The sequence below is a fragment of the Silurus aristotelis genome (assembly GCF_946808225.1).
Source record: "Silurus aristotelis genome assembly, chromosome: 21".
NCBI lineage: Eukaryota > Metazoa > Chordata > Actinopteri > Siluriformes > Siluridae > Silurus > Silurus aristotelis.
In genome coordinates this window covers 20162283-20180187 of record NC_139594.1, presented here as the reverse complement: position 1 = coordinate 20180187, position 17905 = coordinate 20162283, and the positions used below count along the sequence as shown (strand labels likewise).

The 17905-nt window shown below is 43.9% G+C and overlaps 1 protein-coding gene across 6 annotated transcripts; it reads right to left on the bottom strand.

Annotated features, from left to right (window-relative positions):
* Positions 1-2062: 2062 nt before the first annotated feature.
* On the bottom strand, positions 2063-17603 carry nedd9 (neural precursor cell expressed, developmentally down-regulated 9). Of its 6 annotated transcripts, none has more exons than XM_083523610.1 (8): positions 17345-17603; positions 17148-17277; positions 9023-9376; positions 5927-6025; positions 5704-5835; positions 3509-4537; positions 3038-3127; positions 2063-2952 (listed from the first exon to the last, which is right to left on the bottom strand). In XM_083523610.1, the coding sequence occupies exons 3-8, from the start codon at positions 9365-9367 to the stop codon at positions 2401-2403; spliced, it is 2247 nt and encodes a 748-aa protein (XP_083379736.1). In that variant the 5' UTR covers positions 9368-9376; positions 17148-17277; positions 17345-17603; the 3' UTR covers positions 2063-2400. The 6 variants fall into 6 exon arrangements, with proteins under 6 accessions (XP_083379736.1, XP_083379735.1, XP_083379732.1 ...); XM_083523609.1 differs by having other exon boundaries at positions 9023-9373; positions 17345-17515; XM_083523606.1 differs by lacking the exons at positions 17148-17277; positions 17345-17603 and adding an exon at positions 15370-15762.
* Positions 17604-17905: the final 302 nt, after the last annotated feature.

The window sequence follows — 17905 nt, the reverse complement described above, 5'->3', positions numbered from 1 at the left end:
ATTGACTCCTGACTCATTCTGATCATCACACACACATACGGTTCCAAACACACACACTGTCACACATTCGCTGTGTAGGACACATTTCACAAAATGATCGAAGATGCGAAGAACATCATAAACATCATCGATATTACACACCACTAAGTACATGTTATCGTTTCTCAGTAATGATTTCGTTAAGTGTGTGTGTTAAGACTGCAGGTTAGCTTTCGTTGGTGTGTAATAGCTTTAGACAAACACAAGGGGGCGATATAAATCAATACAACTGGAACAACCTGCTCCAACCACGACCAAGAAGCTGTAAGTACAGGGAGCAATAGATCATAGTAAAGTGTGTGTATTGTGGTGAGTTTTTGCGGGCGAACTCTTTGTAAAAATCCATATCTTCATTCAGCTCGTTATTTATTTACTTATTCATTTGTGGTCGAAAAAAAAAATTAAAGTTGACCGACACGTGATGCCAATATAAAATTATTTTTAGCAGTTTATTTTTCGGCCTGTTTTTTTTTCTCACTCCATCATAAAATATAACAGTTAATTATTAAATGTGATACACAAAATTGTCGGCCGTTTTTCGGAACGATGCTGCATGTCGACTCCGCGGCGGAACTCGTCGATGAGAAAGAGAACTCCGGTGAGATATTCGGCTTAGCGATTGAGCACATAAAAAGAGAGACTGAAGAGATTGAACGATGGTGTTTTTTTGTCATTCTTGCTCTTTTCTTTCGCTGCTTAGCAGACAGTATTGAAGAAAGATACAGGCATCCGTTAGCTAGCTCTAACGGTTCCTGTTTGGGTGCCGAATACAGACTACTGCCACCTGCTGGCTGTAATAAGCTGTAATAGATGGACATTCGGTGCCACCCAGATGAGGATGGGTACCCTCTTGAGTCTGGTTCCTTATGCGAGTCTTACCATTTTCTTGGGAAGTTACCAGATGGAGGGGGACATCGCAGGTTTGCCAGTGTAATGGCAAGACGCAGCATCACGTGCGGCACAACAACGCTTAACTTTTTACAAATGCGCCTGCCTTGAAAAAACACCCTCTAGAAAAAAACTCTTGATACAAAACCATGAGAGGATCTCATTGAGGAAAACAGAACCCATCCTCATCTAGATGAGTTCAGGTATTACCCATATAAATCATTTCTGCTTTCTAATTGTGTATTATGTAGGAGAATGTGGATGTTTTGTGTCATTAGATGGAAATGGAGACTAGTGTAAACTAATCACAGTAATCTCCTGTTGAAGACCATGCATGTGGTCCTAGTGCAAAAGTTCCTTGACACGTTCCTCAACGTAATTAAGTCTATATCTGGCTTTAATGAAATATACAGCTGTGTATCATCAGCATAGCAATGGAAGCAAATACCATGTTTATAATTTCACCCAGAGGCAGCATATATAAAGAGAAAAGCAGTGGGCCTAAGACAGATCCTTGCGGAATACCAAACTTTACCTCGGAGAGTGTGGAGAACTCACCATTTACACCAACAAACTGAGTCAAATAAGACCTGAGCCAGGAGAGAACTGTTCCCTTTATTCCAACAACATTTCCTAGTCTAGCAAGTAGGAGATTATGATCAATGATCAAGCAAAGAGACAAAACCCTGATCAGAGGCATGATGTAATCGCTTCTAAATTTGAGACGTATTTAAGACGTGGTCTGGCTGTCTAGCAGTGCTAAGAGCATTTCTACAGCTCAGGATGACCTCCAGCCATTATACAGCATTTCAATAGTAAATTTTTTTTTTTTTGTGCAGTCACATTAAAAAAAAAAAAAAAAAAAAAAAGGGATCCGAATTAATGACGTCAGTACTTTTAGGCCCCATAAAGCATGTTAAAGCGTGCGCAGGTCCGTACCGGAGAAAAAATCGTATTGCAGATGTTCTCGGGTCGGCACACAGCCGTTTGAGTTTGCATAAGGTATAGAGGTATCAGAGTAGTTTGCTAGTTTTGCTGTTCGTTATTTGGTTGAAAAGCCTTGATTACCAGCGCCCCCTGCTGGCCCAGTCTACACGTGTTCTGAGGATACAGTTTTGTCTGAAATCACAAAACAATAAAATGACGAGTCTTTTACTTTCACACCAACAGAAGGTAAAGAACGTCTACATTTCCAGTAGCAGGTGCGGCTTCGATCTACTGGGCGAAAGAGCACAATTTATAAGGCGATCGTTAAAAACGGTTAAAAACCGAGAACGAAAATCCATCCTGAAGCCGCTTTATAGTCAAATATATTCATAGCATTTCTTCTTATATAAAACAAATCTAAATCAAATATTTACACGGGATACTGGACGACATTATTTACAAAGCCGGCATTTGTCAATGTGCGTAATACATATAACATGATGGAACGTTTTTTTTTAGTTCAAACGTGAGCACGTTTCCCGCGGATCACAACGTGGCCATCTGTAAGAGCTGCATTTTAAACTGCTGTGCGTGGTGAGAGAGGGACGTGACTCGATCCACCATCTCCTGCACGGCTGTCGTGTTGGGGTAATGCAGGGCAGCTGCTTTCGTGGCTCCTACTACCGTTTTGAGCAACTCGCACAGCACGTTGCTCGAGTCCATCACCCGATTGGCCACTTCGGGCATCGTAGCTTGGCGCGACAGAGTGTCTCCGATAAATACAAGCTTATGTGCACTGAGGATGACGAATTTGGCGTGAGCGACGAAGATCCTTGGGGGCTGGCCGGCCCCCACGCAGCTGAAGAATGCGTCCACGGCGTTTAGCAGGGTCACGAAGTGCTGCTCGCACTGCTCTCCGTAGAAGGCCAGAAGCTGCCGGTCCCGCCCACATAAGTGAACTCCGCCTCCTGCGGAGGACGTGGAGGAAGAATCTGATGGGGAGGAGGAGCCTGTGGAGTGCTGACGTGAGATCCAGCGTGTGAAGTCGTTTTCTACAGGTTTGATCACCTCCCGCTCCAGCTGCTTAAACTGATTCAGCTAGGAGAAAGAGAAGAAAAAATAGAATGAAGCACATCCCATATTCTATGCTCACGTTCTTAATGGAATCGGAGGTAAAAGTCACCTGTTCCTGTCCCAGTTTGACCTTGCACTGGTTCACGATGTTCTCCTTTTCTAAGAGTGCCTTCTGCTGACGCTCGAATTCCTCTTTTCCCTGCGGAAATAAAAGTCCTGTTTAATTCTGTACTGTAGTGCCTGCAGGAAAACTACAAACAGCCAATGTGCTTTGTGTAGTGTGGATAACGTTTATGAGGTGGCATTAAAAAGGTTTAAGACTAGGTTTGTCCCAGGAACACTGGGGCGCTGTATTGCTGTGCAAGGGGTCTATTTTGAAGGTGATAGTGTGCAAACGTAGATAAATAAAGTACTTTCTTGTAAACAGGGCTCTTCTCGAAACTTTTTGACGCCACCTCGTATTAGAGAACATTAGAGCTTAAAATGCTTTTCTTTTTGACATGAGCAAACCGATAAACATCACTGAGTCTGGCATGAACTTGCTGCATCGAAAGAAAATAACTTTTTCCACCGTTCTCACCTGCAAATGGACGTAGTCATAATCCTCCATCCAACTTTTTACACACTGTTCGCTATCCTGAACCAGGGGGAACGGTTTGGTTTGGCTGTCGTAGCTCTCCTCTTCGATTGGGTTGCAGGTGAATGGGTGAACAACGCCCTCTATGGGTGCCCTGCGGAACAGCAGCTCTGCATGGCTCCTTACTGTGGACACCAACTGCTTTCCATCGTCAGGCAGGGTGTGTGCCACCATAATAAAACGGTCCAGTTCGTCACTTTTGCTCTGCTGCTTTCCAGTCGCAAGAGCCCAGCTACTGTTCTCCAGGCTCTGTTGCAGGATCTGCTGCGAGTCCTCCAGCCTCTGCAGCTGCTTCCTCAGTTTGGAATGCAGCACCGGGTCTGACAGAGTAGACGCGTTCGCTGCGGCGCCTTTTCCAAAAGCAAGGAATTCGGCAAGAGCACCTCGAACACGCTCCATTTTGGAGCGCAGTTCGTTAGCATAGCGCTCCATGAAGCCGTAAGTTCTCCAGCTGGGCGAGGAGGTCAAGGCTTTCAGAGAGGACAGGGACGATTCCAGGCCTTGCTGAATGTGGCTAAGCTTTTGCAAGGCACAATCTAGGTCCAGCACAAGACGGCCCTCTGCCGAAGAACCGCCTAAAGACGAAGATGTGGACATGCTACTTCCTGTGCTGGAAAAAGAAAAGCGGTTCATGCCTTCACTCACATCAGCCACGGCACGAGAATCGGGGGGTGGGACATCATAGATACCCCTGTTACGATCCTGTTCCCTGCTCTGCGTTTGCTGCGGAATCCCGCGTGGAACGTCGTATAAATCATGGGACGCTCCAGAGTTAATCTGGCTTGCTGGAATGTCGTACATGGCACTACTGCAGTTGCCTTGAGGGAAGTCATAGTTCGACTGGGCAGATTTAGACAACAACATCGGCGGAACATCGTACACGCCCTCCATCTTCTTCTTGTGGGGCTGTGGAAAGTCATAGTTGCCCTCTTCTTGATCGCCGTTAGTTTTACCAGGTGGTACGGGATAAACCTAATGAAATGGAAACGTCATGAAGTCCATTATCAATGCACAAACAACAAGCAGAACAAAACACATCTCCTTCACATCTCAAATGACTTGACAAGTATAGAAATGGATCTGGCATTATGGGGAGTCGGTTGTCGGCGAGTACGATCCAACCTTGCAATCGCTATCGGTCGATCTCCTATTATTAACGCAGCCAAATTATATGTAACGATTTCCCCCACCAACCACAAGCAAGCAAATGTTTTGATTTCAATGGAAATTAATATAAAAAAAAGTCATTCTGATAGTAATAATGCTGTTTTAATATGCAATACATCTGCTGTAAAGTGACGCTCATGTGTCTGTACGGTGAAAAAACTAAATAATAAACTAATCCAGCATTAGGAGGCGAAATAACTGCTTTAAAAATCATAATAAAATCTCCACAATAACACTGGTAGTCACTCGGTCACGTTGCATTTCCTGTTACAGACCCCCATTGAAGAAAGGAAACATTATGTGGCCCTTACAGAAAAATGTTTGGGGACCCCTGGTATAATACCTCTGCAGGGTATTCATGGACAGGTATGCAAGTGGGACATGGTGTGATTTTATGGGTTAAGTGGTCTACAGCAGTTTCATTTCAGTGACTGAGTGTTTTAATTTTCCATTTTATAGCGAATTAAAAAAAGTTTTTCCCAGTCCACCTCCCATGACCTCATTTCCCGGTATTATCCAGAAGCCTGATCTGAGCATAAAGCATAGGGTTTGTCCAAACCATGGGAACAAGAAATAACCGGCGTGAACGTTGTAAGCGTTTTCAGCCAGGCTTGAAATCTGCCTTGTAGAGCGACTCACAAACCCTTTAATTAAAGGGGTCGCAAATAACAGGTTCTCTGCATTTCTTAATTTCTTGCAAACAAACTCGCGGCGTTGGGCTGCGCCGTGCTCCGAACAGCACGGAGGTATAAAATGGGCAGTTATTTAAGTCTTTAACGGGGTCGGACTACATCACTGCTGGCAGGCAGAGGTCTCATTTAACAACCACAGGAAACGGATAAAAAGAAGACTATTTATTTTCTCCTACTGTTGGCGCTGAGATGTCGGAAAAAAGGGAGCATAGCGAATTCATCTACGCTGTAAACGCTTTCCTGCTAAACCATTAAATCCATCACAAGATTAAAACGTACCCCTTGTGATGGTGGTGGTATGTCGTACACCCCCTGATTCTTCGCTTCCTGCGTCGGAGGAATGTCGTAAAGACCCTGGGTTTGAGAACTTGCATGGTTTCCTTTCTTTTTCCCGGCAGGAATGTCGTACACCTGAAAAGTCAGAAAACACAACACTGATCCGGTGATTGTTCATGAGAATCACTGATGCAGGGCGTCAGAGACAGACGTGAACTTTACTCACCCCATGAGTTCTCATCGGAGGAACGTCGTAGAGGTCTTGAGTGCTGCTGGAGGAAGGGTTAAACAAGTACGTCTGTCCGACTCGTGTCGGAGTCGTCACCTGAGAAAGAAAACTACGTCTTAGTCAAACTGATCATTACAAGACAATTATGCTAGAAGTATCTTCACAGTTTCCTCTAATGTGTTCAGACAGAGGAATGTTAGGAATTCCCTCTCTTCATGGCGTTCCGCTTGCACGCTGCTATTCCCTTCCCGGGGTTCAGTTAAAGGACTAAAGAATCTGAACCACATGCAGGTTGTTAACCGGAGAGAACGACGACTATCATGACGCAACACACACACACAGCCGAGGAGACAACATCCAGATGGTATTAATAACCAGGATCATCACACACTTGCTTGCGTGTGTGTGAGTGTGTGTTTAGGGACACATCAAATGCATTCCTACATATAACTCATCAGTGAAGAATGGTGAGGTCAGCTCAGACCACTGGAGCCTCGGGCCTGTTCCTTTACCTCGGAGACTGAACCAGAACAAGATAAAACACACAACTCGTACAATGCTGGTATCAGTGAAGAACTGAGACACCATGTAAAATGGAAACACTTGGATGTATTGAGTGGATATATGGATGGATTGGACAGAGGCCAGTAGAAAGCCATCTGAGTTGGAAGCTCTGAACATACTGCTGGTGAAAGCAACACATTTGGATGTACATTTGTTTGTCTCATTTTGTGTCCTTTTTTTTTAACCTCAGTGAGCCTCAGGTTCCTCTTTCTTAGCACCTCTCTGCCTTTGGAAGCTGCTTATGATTAGGCTGGATAAATTGCAGTGAACACAGAGCATTACATGAGCTGGTATCTAAAAGCATCAAGACTAATTTTGTACCATGCCAACAGATGGCAGCACAAGGTTGCACGCATAGTCACAGAGAGCACCGACATTTCATAAGTCAGTGTGCCAAAAGACATCGTCCTGTGTACATCGGTCGCAGTGTGACTGGTGCTATTCTGACCACTGGCGTTACCGCGTCTGCTATTCTGACCACGTGTGTCACCGAACTTTTCTCGCACAAGGTTTCTGGCCGAAAACAACACGATTTCACTTCCACAATCACACTCCTCAACAGATTTGGCTCCTGCGGACTTCAGCCTCTTCCCGAAGATGAAGATGCAGCTCAAAGGTCGCTGTTTTGACACCGTTAGGGAGGTCCAGGTGCTCGACACATTTGGGAAATAAGACTTCCAGAAGTGGCGGGGATAAGCTGGGAGGCGCTGTATTGGGGTTTAAGGGGACTATTTTGAAACGTAGATAAATAAAACTCTCTCTTGTTCTGATTCCACCTCGCATTCTGCAACCCAGTATCTCAGGCTTATTACCCTTCAGATATTAATAATGATAATGTGGCTCTACAATGACTTCATGGAACTGCCATAAAACAACGTGCAGGAGCTCCTTTTTATTGCAGCGCGTGCTCAGACTGGACACGTCTCGAAGCAGCAGAGGGAGTACAGGATTACATTACACATATCACAAATAATGACCACGGTTTTGTGTGATTCTGGGGCAGGACATGAATTCTTTTGCATTTGATTCGACTCTGGAGTAGTCGTTAAAAACGGCAGCGTGAGCACCTCAGGGTGACCCTACTAATGATGAGGCTGGATTAAAACTGCATCGAACTGACTCTTATTAGTGAACTTTAACCAAAATGCCCTCATGGCACACGGAATACAGTTGAACAGGGTTGAATAACAAACCCGATCTATTTAAAGAGCAGTTGGGACACACATCCCATTAATGCAGGCAATTAAGTGGCAAATCCTCAGAGAGCTCAGACGTCTCCGCCGGAAAAATGAGGAAGGAAACGCAACGTTTGTTTCCTTCTCCGTCAACAGACTCCTCGCGGAAATTGCAGTATTGGGGCTGGACCGGGACGGTGGCAGTTGTTCACATCAAGGCATTATCTATTTAGTTACTTGTGCTTTATCATAAAGATTGAGACCACTCGGCTTTTATTACGTGGGACCTGAACGAGACGTGACGCTGATCATTCTTCTACAGAAAGGTGTGGCTACACACTGCCTACACTCATAACTCTTTATCGTTCCTTTATAGACAGTGATGATGGGCACTGATAACACTGATAGAAACGGACTTGCTAAGACACACTGACATTAAATCAAATCCCTGTGAACTAGTCTGCAGTCTGCATGTACAGTATAATGATTTGATGAAGACTGGTGGGTGTGACTGCGTTAGCGCTCGCAAGACAGGAAATGTTACGCAGTGGGCGAAAACTGCTGAAAGCAAGAGTGTGAGGACAACTCCAGACACCATGACTGATCTCACACTGAAATCCTCATGCTCCAGAAAACCGAATTATCATGCAAATCTATAGAGATATTATAGCACTGAGAGCGAATTAAGCAGGAAATCCTCATCTGAGCTGCACCTTTCTCAAAGCCACACCTACGCAATGGTCGCAGATTAACTTCACCCCGTCTGTCGTGGTGAAAAACAGTGCACCGCTAGACGCCGACACGCCCTGCAGCCTGACCTCATGCATGCGAGGGCTGGAGTGGAAAACAGCAAACAAGCGCTCTGCTTCAGCGGCTGCAAAAAATAGCAGTCTGGCTTTGGAAACTTGTCAAGTAAAAAAAAAAAAAACACTTAGACGTTAGAGCAAAAAGACAAAAAGCCAATTCTCCAGTATCATGGGTGCAGTAGTTTGAAACGGATCCGTCATCCCCTGTTTCATACACGCGCCCTGTATATTTTCTATCAAACTTCTCCGAAATGTCGGACCACTGAGAGCAGCGAGTTTCTGTAACTGAAAATGAAAAACCTGCGAGCTCCAGAAAAGTCAGTAAATGTGAAGTTGATTACAGATTTCCTTCTTGCGCACACTCGCAAAACCTTGTTTTGTTGGACTTTCTGTGGTTTTCAGCTCAGACGCAGTGCGCTGAGATAAGAATAAGAGAGCTATACATAATATGTGAAGGACTGAGGACACACCCAGGCTGTTTTTGCTAGCTTACCCCCCCTTTTCTACCAACCTTTTGCTCAGCAAAACTGTACGAAAATCTTCCTTACTTTTGACGGCATTCCGTCCACAGCCAGCACGCTCCTCTGTGGGACCTGGTAGACATCCTGGCAGGGGGGCACCTGGTAGATGCCTTGGGGAGTCTGGGGTCTCTGTTGCTGGTGAACCAGGTTTGGTGAAGATGTGGGAGTGGATGCTGTATTGCCCTCGAACATGGGGGCAATAAGAAGCTTGAGGCGGTTCCCCGGGGCGATGCCCTGACGCCCATGCAGCGAGCAGAGCCACCAGCCTTCCAGTCCTCCTGTGTTTTGCTCGATCACCGTCAGGATGTCACCTTTGCGGAATGCCAACTCCTCTGGGGACTCAGGCACGTTGTCATACAGTGCTTTCGCCATCTGGTTCTGCTGGACGAGAATAAATCGAACCAATCAGCATAAAGAATAAAAAACTAATATTGCTATTTACTGGCGCTTGGTGTATCTACTGATCACCATCATACAGTTCAGCATCAGTTCAACATCAAGCTGAACATTTAGAAAAAAATAAACGATGAAAAAAACTCCAGACTTGTGTCTTTTCACATAAACTGAGGTGATTGTGATAAAAATAGTAATAGAAACATTATATTTATAATAAATCATAGCACTTTGAATACTTAAGTACAATTAAAGGCAAAAACCTTTGTACTTTTACTCAAGTCATATTTTACTAAATCTATCTGTACTTTAACTCATGGTTTGTTTACTTCATCCAGCATTGAAAACAATCATAAAAATATCTCCAGCCAGGCGTGATGCGAGCAAAACGTCTGTCCTGAGGCCGTCACAACAAAAGTAATCCAACCACTAAGCCGCCTCCTTTAACTCCTTACCTTTTGCGCAACATACCTATTTACAGAACAACCGAGAGCAAACTCCTTACAAATCACTTCTGATGAAAGTTAAAGTGACGGTGCCTCTTTCTCGCATTCAGAGCGGGAAAACAGTTCCCACGTGAACCTCCCTGCCTGGCCTCCATTATCTCTGATCAGATATGTGGCTATTGTGTCAGGCTGGTTGTCTTGGTCACACACTAACACTTCGCATAACAACCACTTGCTCACAAAGACGTTAGTGAGCTCCAGCGTGACCCTGGAGGTCAACCACGACCAAACCCAGTGGTAATGTCAGCATGGCTCACACAGAACCTCAGACGGCACATGCTTGTGTACTGAAGCGCTCGACTTTGACCCTGAAAACAAAATCTATTAGCTAAAAACCCAGGACGTTGCCTGAATACCCACACAACACTCATTATGGAGCTTCAGCACATCACACACCACGTCGGTCACAGCCAGGACACAGTGTGTCAGATTCACCGTGTGCTAGTTAAACCTGGGCCTCCTGACACTTATCAGTGTAACATTGGGCTGATGGGAAGTTGGGAGATGTTTTACCATTATCATCACAAATGCACCGTCATGACTTCATGCTCACACTCTATCGCATGAGCAGCACCCAGGCGGAAGTTTACAATGTGATCTAGTGTGAAGAAATAGCGTGTAGTCGAGTCCTCACACTGCTTTCTTACTTTTAGGAAATTCATGACTCATGTGGTTCTAAAGAAAGCATCCCCCCCCCCCCCCCCTAACCCCAGAGTCTGAACTTCGTCTAAACACAGCTGACTGCTGCACTTCTCTGGGTCACTTCACTTTACTAGGAATGTGAGTCAAATGTTTACTTATTCGCGGACCAAATGCCCCTGAATTTGCCCCAATTCTTCATACCTAAACATTACCTAAAGACCCGAATTCGCCCCAGTAAACCATACTCACATACCAATCCAACATGCAAATCTGTTCAAATGCCCTATATTTAAATTTCCCCAATTCCCCATACAAAACAAACCACTGCCCAGAGTTTGCCCAAAAGCCCCATACTCAAATAACAGACCACTGCCCAGAATTTGCCCTGATTTCCCCATACTCAGAAACCAAACTAATTCTCAGAATTTGCCTTAAAGCCCCATACTCAAATACCAAACCACTGCCCACAATCTGCCCTAAAGCCCCATAATCTAATAACAAACCACTGCCCAGACTTTGCCCTAATGAATCCTTACTCTAACAGCAACCCAAATTCGTTCCCTCGGTCACCTGCTCCTCCAAAGCACAAAAAGCAGATGTTACGCCAATTCTGGTGAAATGATGTAGGGTAACTGCTGCTCCGGCGTGGGCCTCAGGAAGGGGCGGGAGCATGAGCCAGCACATTTACTTGCCCTGGTTTCACATGAGTAAATATAGAAAATAATTATGGTAATGACGCTAAGAAAGACCTTGTGGCTTTTTGTACACCGAGCGAGCTTCCTGTTTAAACTCACACCACACGCTTCATTGATGTCCTTCTCGACCGTTCAGAAGAGTGGGGTTCTACTTTTCATGGCGTTTGTGCTAAAGGATGCTACGTTCATCCCCAATCCATAAACACTTAACGACTGGAGATGAAGGAGAAGTGACAGATTCTGACTTCTACAGTATGTTACACACTCTGGGGTGTTTATTGTGTTTCTGCATCTATGTGTTCGAAAACTCCACCCATTTCCTCTGCAGTGTGAAGCAATGGCCGCCCCCTTACGCTTTTCATCAACATCCTGAGGGTGAAAAAAATCCCCAGCACCATTAATCATTTTGTGCATGAAGCAGTCAATGAAGCGATCCCACAGTCCGAGACCGCAAACCTTTTTCAACCCTCGCTTAATCAGATAAGCTATGGTGTTGCAGCTCTGGTGACTTCAACCACACGGTTTTAAAATGATTCGTCTCAACCAGCAGGATGGAGAGCCGATGGAGAGCTGACTTCCTGAAGACTAAGAGAAAACTTCAAGTGACAGTGTGTGTTATCATGAGTCAGAGTAGAAGCTCAGTGATGTAGCTAGTGATAACACACATGGAGATGGAAGAGAGGTGGAGCATAGGTTCCTCACAGCTTTTCTAAAAACTACGGCGAGAACTACAATTAATATTCTACAGAGGCTTATCTTAAGTCTCAAAAGGAACATAATCTAGTCATCACACACACACATCATGTACATCCTGTATACACACACACACACACACACACACACCACAGCTACAGCCACAGCCGCTCAGCAGACCAACAATGTGCTTAAATAATGTGATGCTATCATGTTAAACCCTCACTTTTAGTGGGGTAATATGGGGTAAGAAATACTCAATGACATCAAGGTGCCTGCTGAAGAATCTCAAGGAGACTGTTAGATGTTTTACCACATTATCTGGGTAAAGCTGCTTTAAGACAATTGTTTCAAAGTGCAATACAAATAAAATGTTTCTCAGGAACACAAATGTGGACCTGCACTTACATGTGGTTTTAGTGTGTGTGTGTGTGTGTGTGTGTGTGTGTGTGTGTGTGTGTGTGTGTGTGAGGGCCTCTAAAATAAAGGTGGGGGGAGATCACTGGTTGAAACCTGCTCTGTATGAATAGCTGTTGTTCTCAGTATGGAGAATGTGGGATGCCTGGAGAGAAGTGTTTTTATACCATGGTGCACACACACACACACACACACACACACACACACACACACACACACACACACACACACACACACACAATGAGCTAAGACTCTTCTTTCACACACACACTATATATAAATGAAAAAAAAAAATCACACACCAATCATTTGGCCAGTGAACAAATGAATGAAACACACACACACACACACACACACACACACACACACACACACACAGCTTTCCCACTCCCGTCCTCCTAGTTTCCATTTATTATTTTTCTTTCCATAACCCCCCCCCCCCCCCCCCCCTCCTACTCCTCCCGCTGTACCTCTTTTGCTTTCAGAACAATATTTGCCTTCCTCTGCCTCTCTCGGCTTAAAGAGCAGGACATGCAACCTGAGTCCATACAGAGAAAGAGGGAGAGAGGGAGGGAAAGAGAAAGGGACAAAAAGAGAGTAGGGGAAAAAAACCAGCAGAACTTTGCTTCACCTAATCATTGAGCGTTGTGGTCAAGAAGCTATTTCTGCCACGGTTATGCAAGCCTGAAAAAGGGTGGTGTAAGGGGCTGGGAATGAGTATGCACATGTGTGTGTGTGTGTGTGTGTGTGTGGAGGCAGGGGCCTCTCTTTCCCCCTTTCTGCTGAGAGGAAAAATAGTTGTGTTTAAAGCTTCTGAAGTACAGCAGATTCTAGAGACAGCAGAGCCTCAGATGGAGTTTTGAAGAGCAACTCTGGTCTTCCTGCACCACGCCTGAGGGGATGAAGATCACAGACAGGAAGAACCTCACAGCCTACCTGGACACCTGCTGGAAGACATGAGCACGAGCTGGCCTGAAGCTGACCTCTGAGGAGTAGGAGTTCACCGGCAACCTTTAGAGCGTGTCGGTGTGTGTGTGTGTGTGTGTGTGTGTGTGTGTGTGTGTGTGTGTTTTCTTGAGTCAGTGGTGAAGCCAGTGTCTAAAAAAAACCTCACCTCACCTGAATCTCTGTAATCCAGCAATGAAGATCTCAGGGTTATGATATTGTACTAAATATATATATATGAGGTGGTTAAGACATTGGACTTTGCATCAGAAGATCACTAGTTCAAATCCCACAAGCTATTAAGCTGAATCGAGTGCTCAGTTGTGCGTACAAAACTACAATATACTACACCATAATGTACTATATACTATACAACACGACAAAAACTACAACATCCTCCAGTATACTATACAATATTACAGTTATATATAATTTCTATTTATGTTATAGATCAGGGGTCCCAAAACTACAGGCTGAACTCCCCGCTATCGGCAACAATCCGCACCGATAGTTTGTTTTTGCACGTGAGACTGTGCGCTGCATGAAGAGCGCCATATTCTATGAATTATTTATTGATTATCAATGATGTAATTCGATTTAGACTTAGATATACTATAGCGATATCTACTTTATAAGATTTATTAATAAATATATTCAGATTTATTTTCTTCAGCACATTTTGATCATTCAGTATTGTTTCTTTAATTTTGTAATAAAGTATTATTTGATATGGAATGTTTATTTTTTATCCAGTAGCCGATCTCTAGTTAATAACGTAGCCTAATTATTAATTAACTCTTTTTATGAAAATGGCTGTCTGCCCTCTTCCACATACATGCACTCATACTGTACATACATACATGTGATGCCTGTGATTGGCTGGTGCCACTTGATTGATGGAGATTCTGCCCCCCCACTTGAAGGGCACAGATAGCGAAATATTTCTGGTCTCAATCTCTGGTGTCTAAATGACCCTGAAGCAAATATTTCAAGAAATGATTAATCCTTGTAGTTGTAACTTTCTGAATCATTGATCGCTGACTGGTCGCTCTTCGCTGAAGAAACGAGAACTCGAGATGTGTTTTGCATGCTCTCCTCATGATTACAGGGGTTTCCTCAGGCTTCTCTATTTTCCTTCCACTCTCCTGCAGGAGAACCAGCTCCACTAAACCCCTGACCATGATAAAGCAGACCAGGATGAAGCAGTATTTTGCCCTTTCTGGTCTAAAGACACAGACACTAAATCCAAAGCAAATGCATCTAATATTAAATCTCAGAGATCAGGAGAGAAAGAGGGAGAAAGAGAAAGAAAGATGAGACACACTGCAATACAGTAGAGGAAACCAAAGAAGCAGATCTGAGCTCAGCTCTTCGTCTCCTGCCAACTGCCCCACATTCTCCAGATAGTGTGAAGCAGACAAAAGCATTCCATTCAGCTCGAGCACCATAGTAGGAAGTGAAGCTTCCCATACGCTCGGGAGAAAATGTAAACGATGGGAACGCTACACTCGGAGGCCGAGTTGTGAATGAAAGGACCCTCCTCCTCTTTATGAGGATCCAGACCCACATTCTTCTTCATGGTGTGTGTGTGTGTGTGTGTGTGTGTGTGCGTGGGTTTTAGCTTTCGCATGGAAGTTGCGTTACTCACCTGGCTCTCAGAGTTGAAGGGGTAAAGGTCACGTCACTATACCCTACGCTACACCCTAAGAGATTATACATGCGCATGCAGGCGACTGAGGTTCTTGCTATTGTCGTGTTCCTCATCACTCACACTTTGGTGCGTTGAGGTCAGGATGGAGGAGGAGAAGAAAGTGGAGATAAATAAAGCTGTGTGTTAAAAGAACAGGACCGGAGGTGATATTTATATGATGGAGCTCAGGGTCACCCCACAGTCCAATCTCTGAGCGTCCGATCTTTAACGAGGTCACAGTCAGACAAGTTTTGTACAGAATAAATAGGAAACAGAGAGAACGAGAGGAACTTTCATGAAATCACTTTTTCTTTGAAACAATACAGTATATAGCACTTTATGACGACACAACATCCAATCAGAGACGGAGAAACTGTGACCTCATCAACTTACTTTATACTTCATGGTGTATCCGTTACTCCTGCGCTCCACACTCCAGGAAGGAAAATATCCAGTAAAGGATTATAGAATTAACACAAAAATAAATCACTAATGACACTCGAACTCTACACAGTCATTCTTCTGCTCGTTGTTTTTTTGTTTTTTTTTGGTAGAACTTTACAGCTGTATTCCTCTCCACATCCGCGCGTGTCCGCTGCGCGTCTCAACACTCACTGAGCCTCTGACGGGAAGGAGCGCGCGACGTGCAACGATCATTAACATAACTATTTCTATTGGTCGAATACAAGCCATTTATTTGCATATCGCTCAGCTCCATTGGTCGAGTGTAAAGATAGGAAAAAAAACAGACCCCGCCCACGCCTGATGATGTAAGGGAGTTGAATTAGTGAAGGGAAGATCGGATCATTTTAGCGACTCGGTTCTGTGAATCAAAATGAACGGATCTTTTTTTTTTGTTGTCATTTCGTTCATTTCGTTTTTTTGATCAGAAATAAAGGAAAATTCAAAGTCATATATTCAATAAACAGACTCTCCAACACGTCTACATACACCAACTCTGACTATAGTTCCAATAATAGAAATATGACAATGCAGCTAAGGAAAAATGATAATGAACAGAACGAGGAGCTTCACCTCTTATTGTTAGTTCTTTTGTCATGTGACTCCCATAAATATCGTCACAATTAAAAATCCTGATCCAGACGACTCAATTCTGTTTTCAGTGTAATGTACTATATAGCGCCCCATTGGAGATGAACTACTTCAATGACTCTGAACAACAAAAATGAACAAATCATTCATGAATGAACCATCACTAGAGCTCACACATTTACAGGACGATCAAAAGTGAGGTGTTGCAGGAAATTATGACTTCAGATTGACTCACAGGTTTATATATATAAATATATCTCAGCGGTGGTCTACGCATTTCACACCTTGGCCTACATTGAGCCACCTCTTTATCCCATCAATATGACTTCACGTCTACAGAACCCATTAGTATTATAGAGAAACGCAGTAGAACAGAGCGCTGCATCACACACAGTGAGACCGTGAGTCGTCACTAAAGCAAGAAAAAGCACAATTCAACACGTCTCCTTTCACTGTAGCCGCAACTGTTGCATTTTCTTCATTCAAATCACCCTGTGCATTGTTTCTGTTCATTACGCTTTACATGGGGATTTGAAAGGAAGGCAAATTGTGTGTTTTTGTGCGAACTCTATAGGAAACAACCGTTCAACCTTTTCTCATGATTTCCAGCTTTTCTTGAAAAGTCAGTCCTGTAAATGTCCAAATCAAAATCAGCACGAATATGCAGTTTACTACAGATGCAGTTCACAAGCTCTGACTAGTGCACTCTCTGATGCTGACGTTTAAACACCTGCATGAAATCTGATTGGACAGAAACTCAGACGCGAACTTGAAATGAAAGGACAAGATTTGACTATTAGCAGTAGCCAAAAGCAATTCTCTTCATTTCTTCAACATATTCACCTGACAATTTCCGAAGTAGATCATATCAGGTCACCGTGGACACACACACACACACACACACACACACACACACACACACACACACACACACACACACACACACCCTAGGGGCATATTAGTCACTTATAATCTTCATAATATGGGTGCTGGAAGGAAACTTGAGAAACTTGAGGAAATAACCGAACCCAAACTCAAGGCTTAGACTGATATCATAATAATCAACATTTTCATAGTTTCGTAGCTGAAGATATTATTGTATGAATTAGATAAATTACCTCCTGTGCTCCTCTTGTGATTGATCAGATGTTGATGACCTGAGTGCTTTTTCTCTCTATCCGTTAAGGATATAAGCTCTAGATGATCCACCACGACATCTGAGCCACACAGGACGCAGAAGAGGAAGATCTGCTCGAAATTAACTATTAACTTCCAATATTTTTACAAAATCATATTAATGAATACGCCCAGAAACCTTTTTGGTAGATCTTCATTGACAGCATATGTGATGCATAATGGTGCTGCAGAGTGAAATGTCTGAAGCGTCTTCTAACTGTGAGGAAACACCCAGACATGTGAGGAGGAAGCAGGAAGGCAGTGTATCCGCACTACACAAAGGTGTGACTGTATTTGTGTTTTTCTGTAATCGTTATCGAAAAAATGAATTGATTGAGGACAAGTTCTTCATACAAAAAAACTAGTGGAACTGTGTCAACTCTGCCTGTCTCTGACACGTGACATCACCAGGCTTCTTTGTTTCGGGAAAACACTGATGCCTTCTGACAAAAAGACAACACCAAGCGTTCATCAGCGCTTCAGCCACAGCTGCGAACACACACATACACCACTTTGTGTAGCAAAATCATTCGTTTCATTAATAAAGTCGTTCATTCTTCTTAGGTAATGGTCAGGATCACGCCAGATCCAGAACGAGAATCCCGTCAAGACTTCGAGATTCACCCAAGAATCATCATCTATTCTATTATCTGCTCATCTACTATACATCTGCTCTTCCGCTCCCTCTCTGAAGGATGGT

What these genes read in the sequence shown, in the direction of transcription:
- nedd9 (XM_083523606.1), bottom strand. An exon ending in TGGACGGAATGCCGTCAAAA is followed by an intron (nt 6,026 to 9,022) that starts GTAAGGAAGATT and finishes TTTCTTTCTCAG; the next exon opens with GTGACGACTCCGACACGAGT. An exon ending in CTCCGATGAGAACTCATGGG is followed by an intron (nt 5,836 to 5,926) that starts GTGAGTAAAGTT and finishes CTGACTTTTCAG; the next exon opens with GTGTACGACATTCCTGCCGG.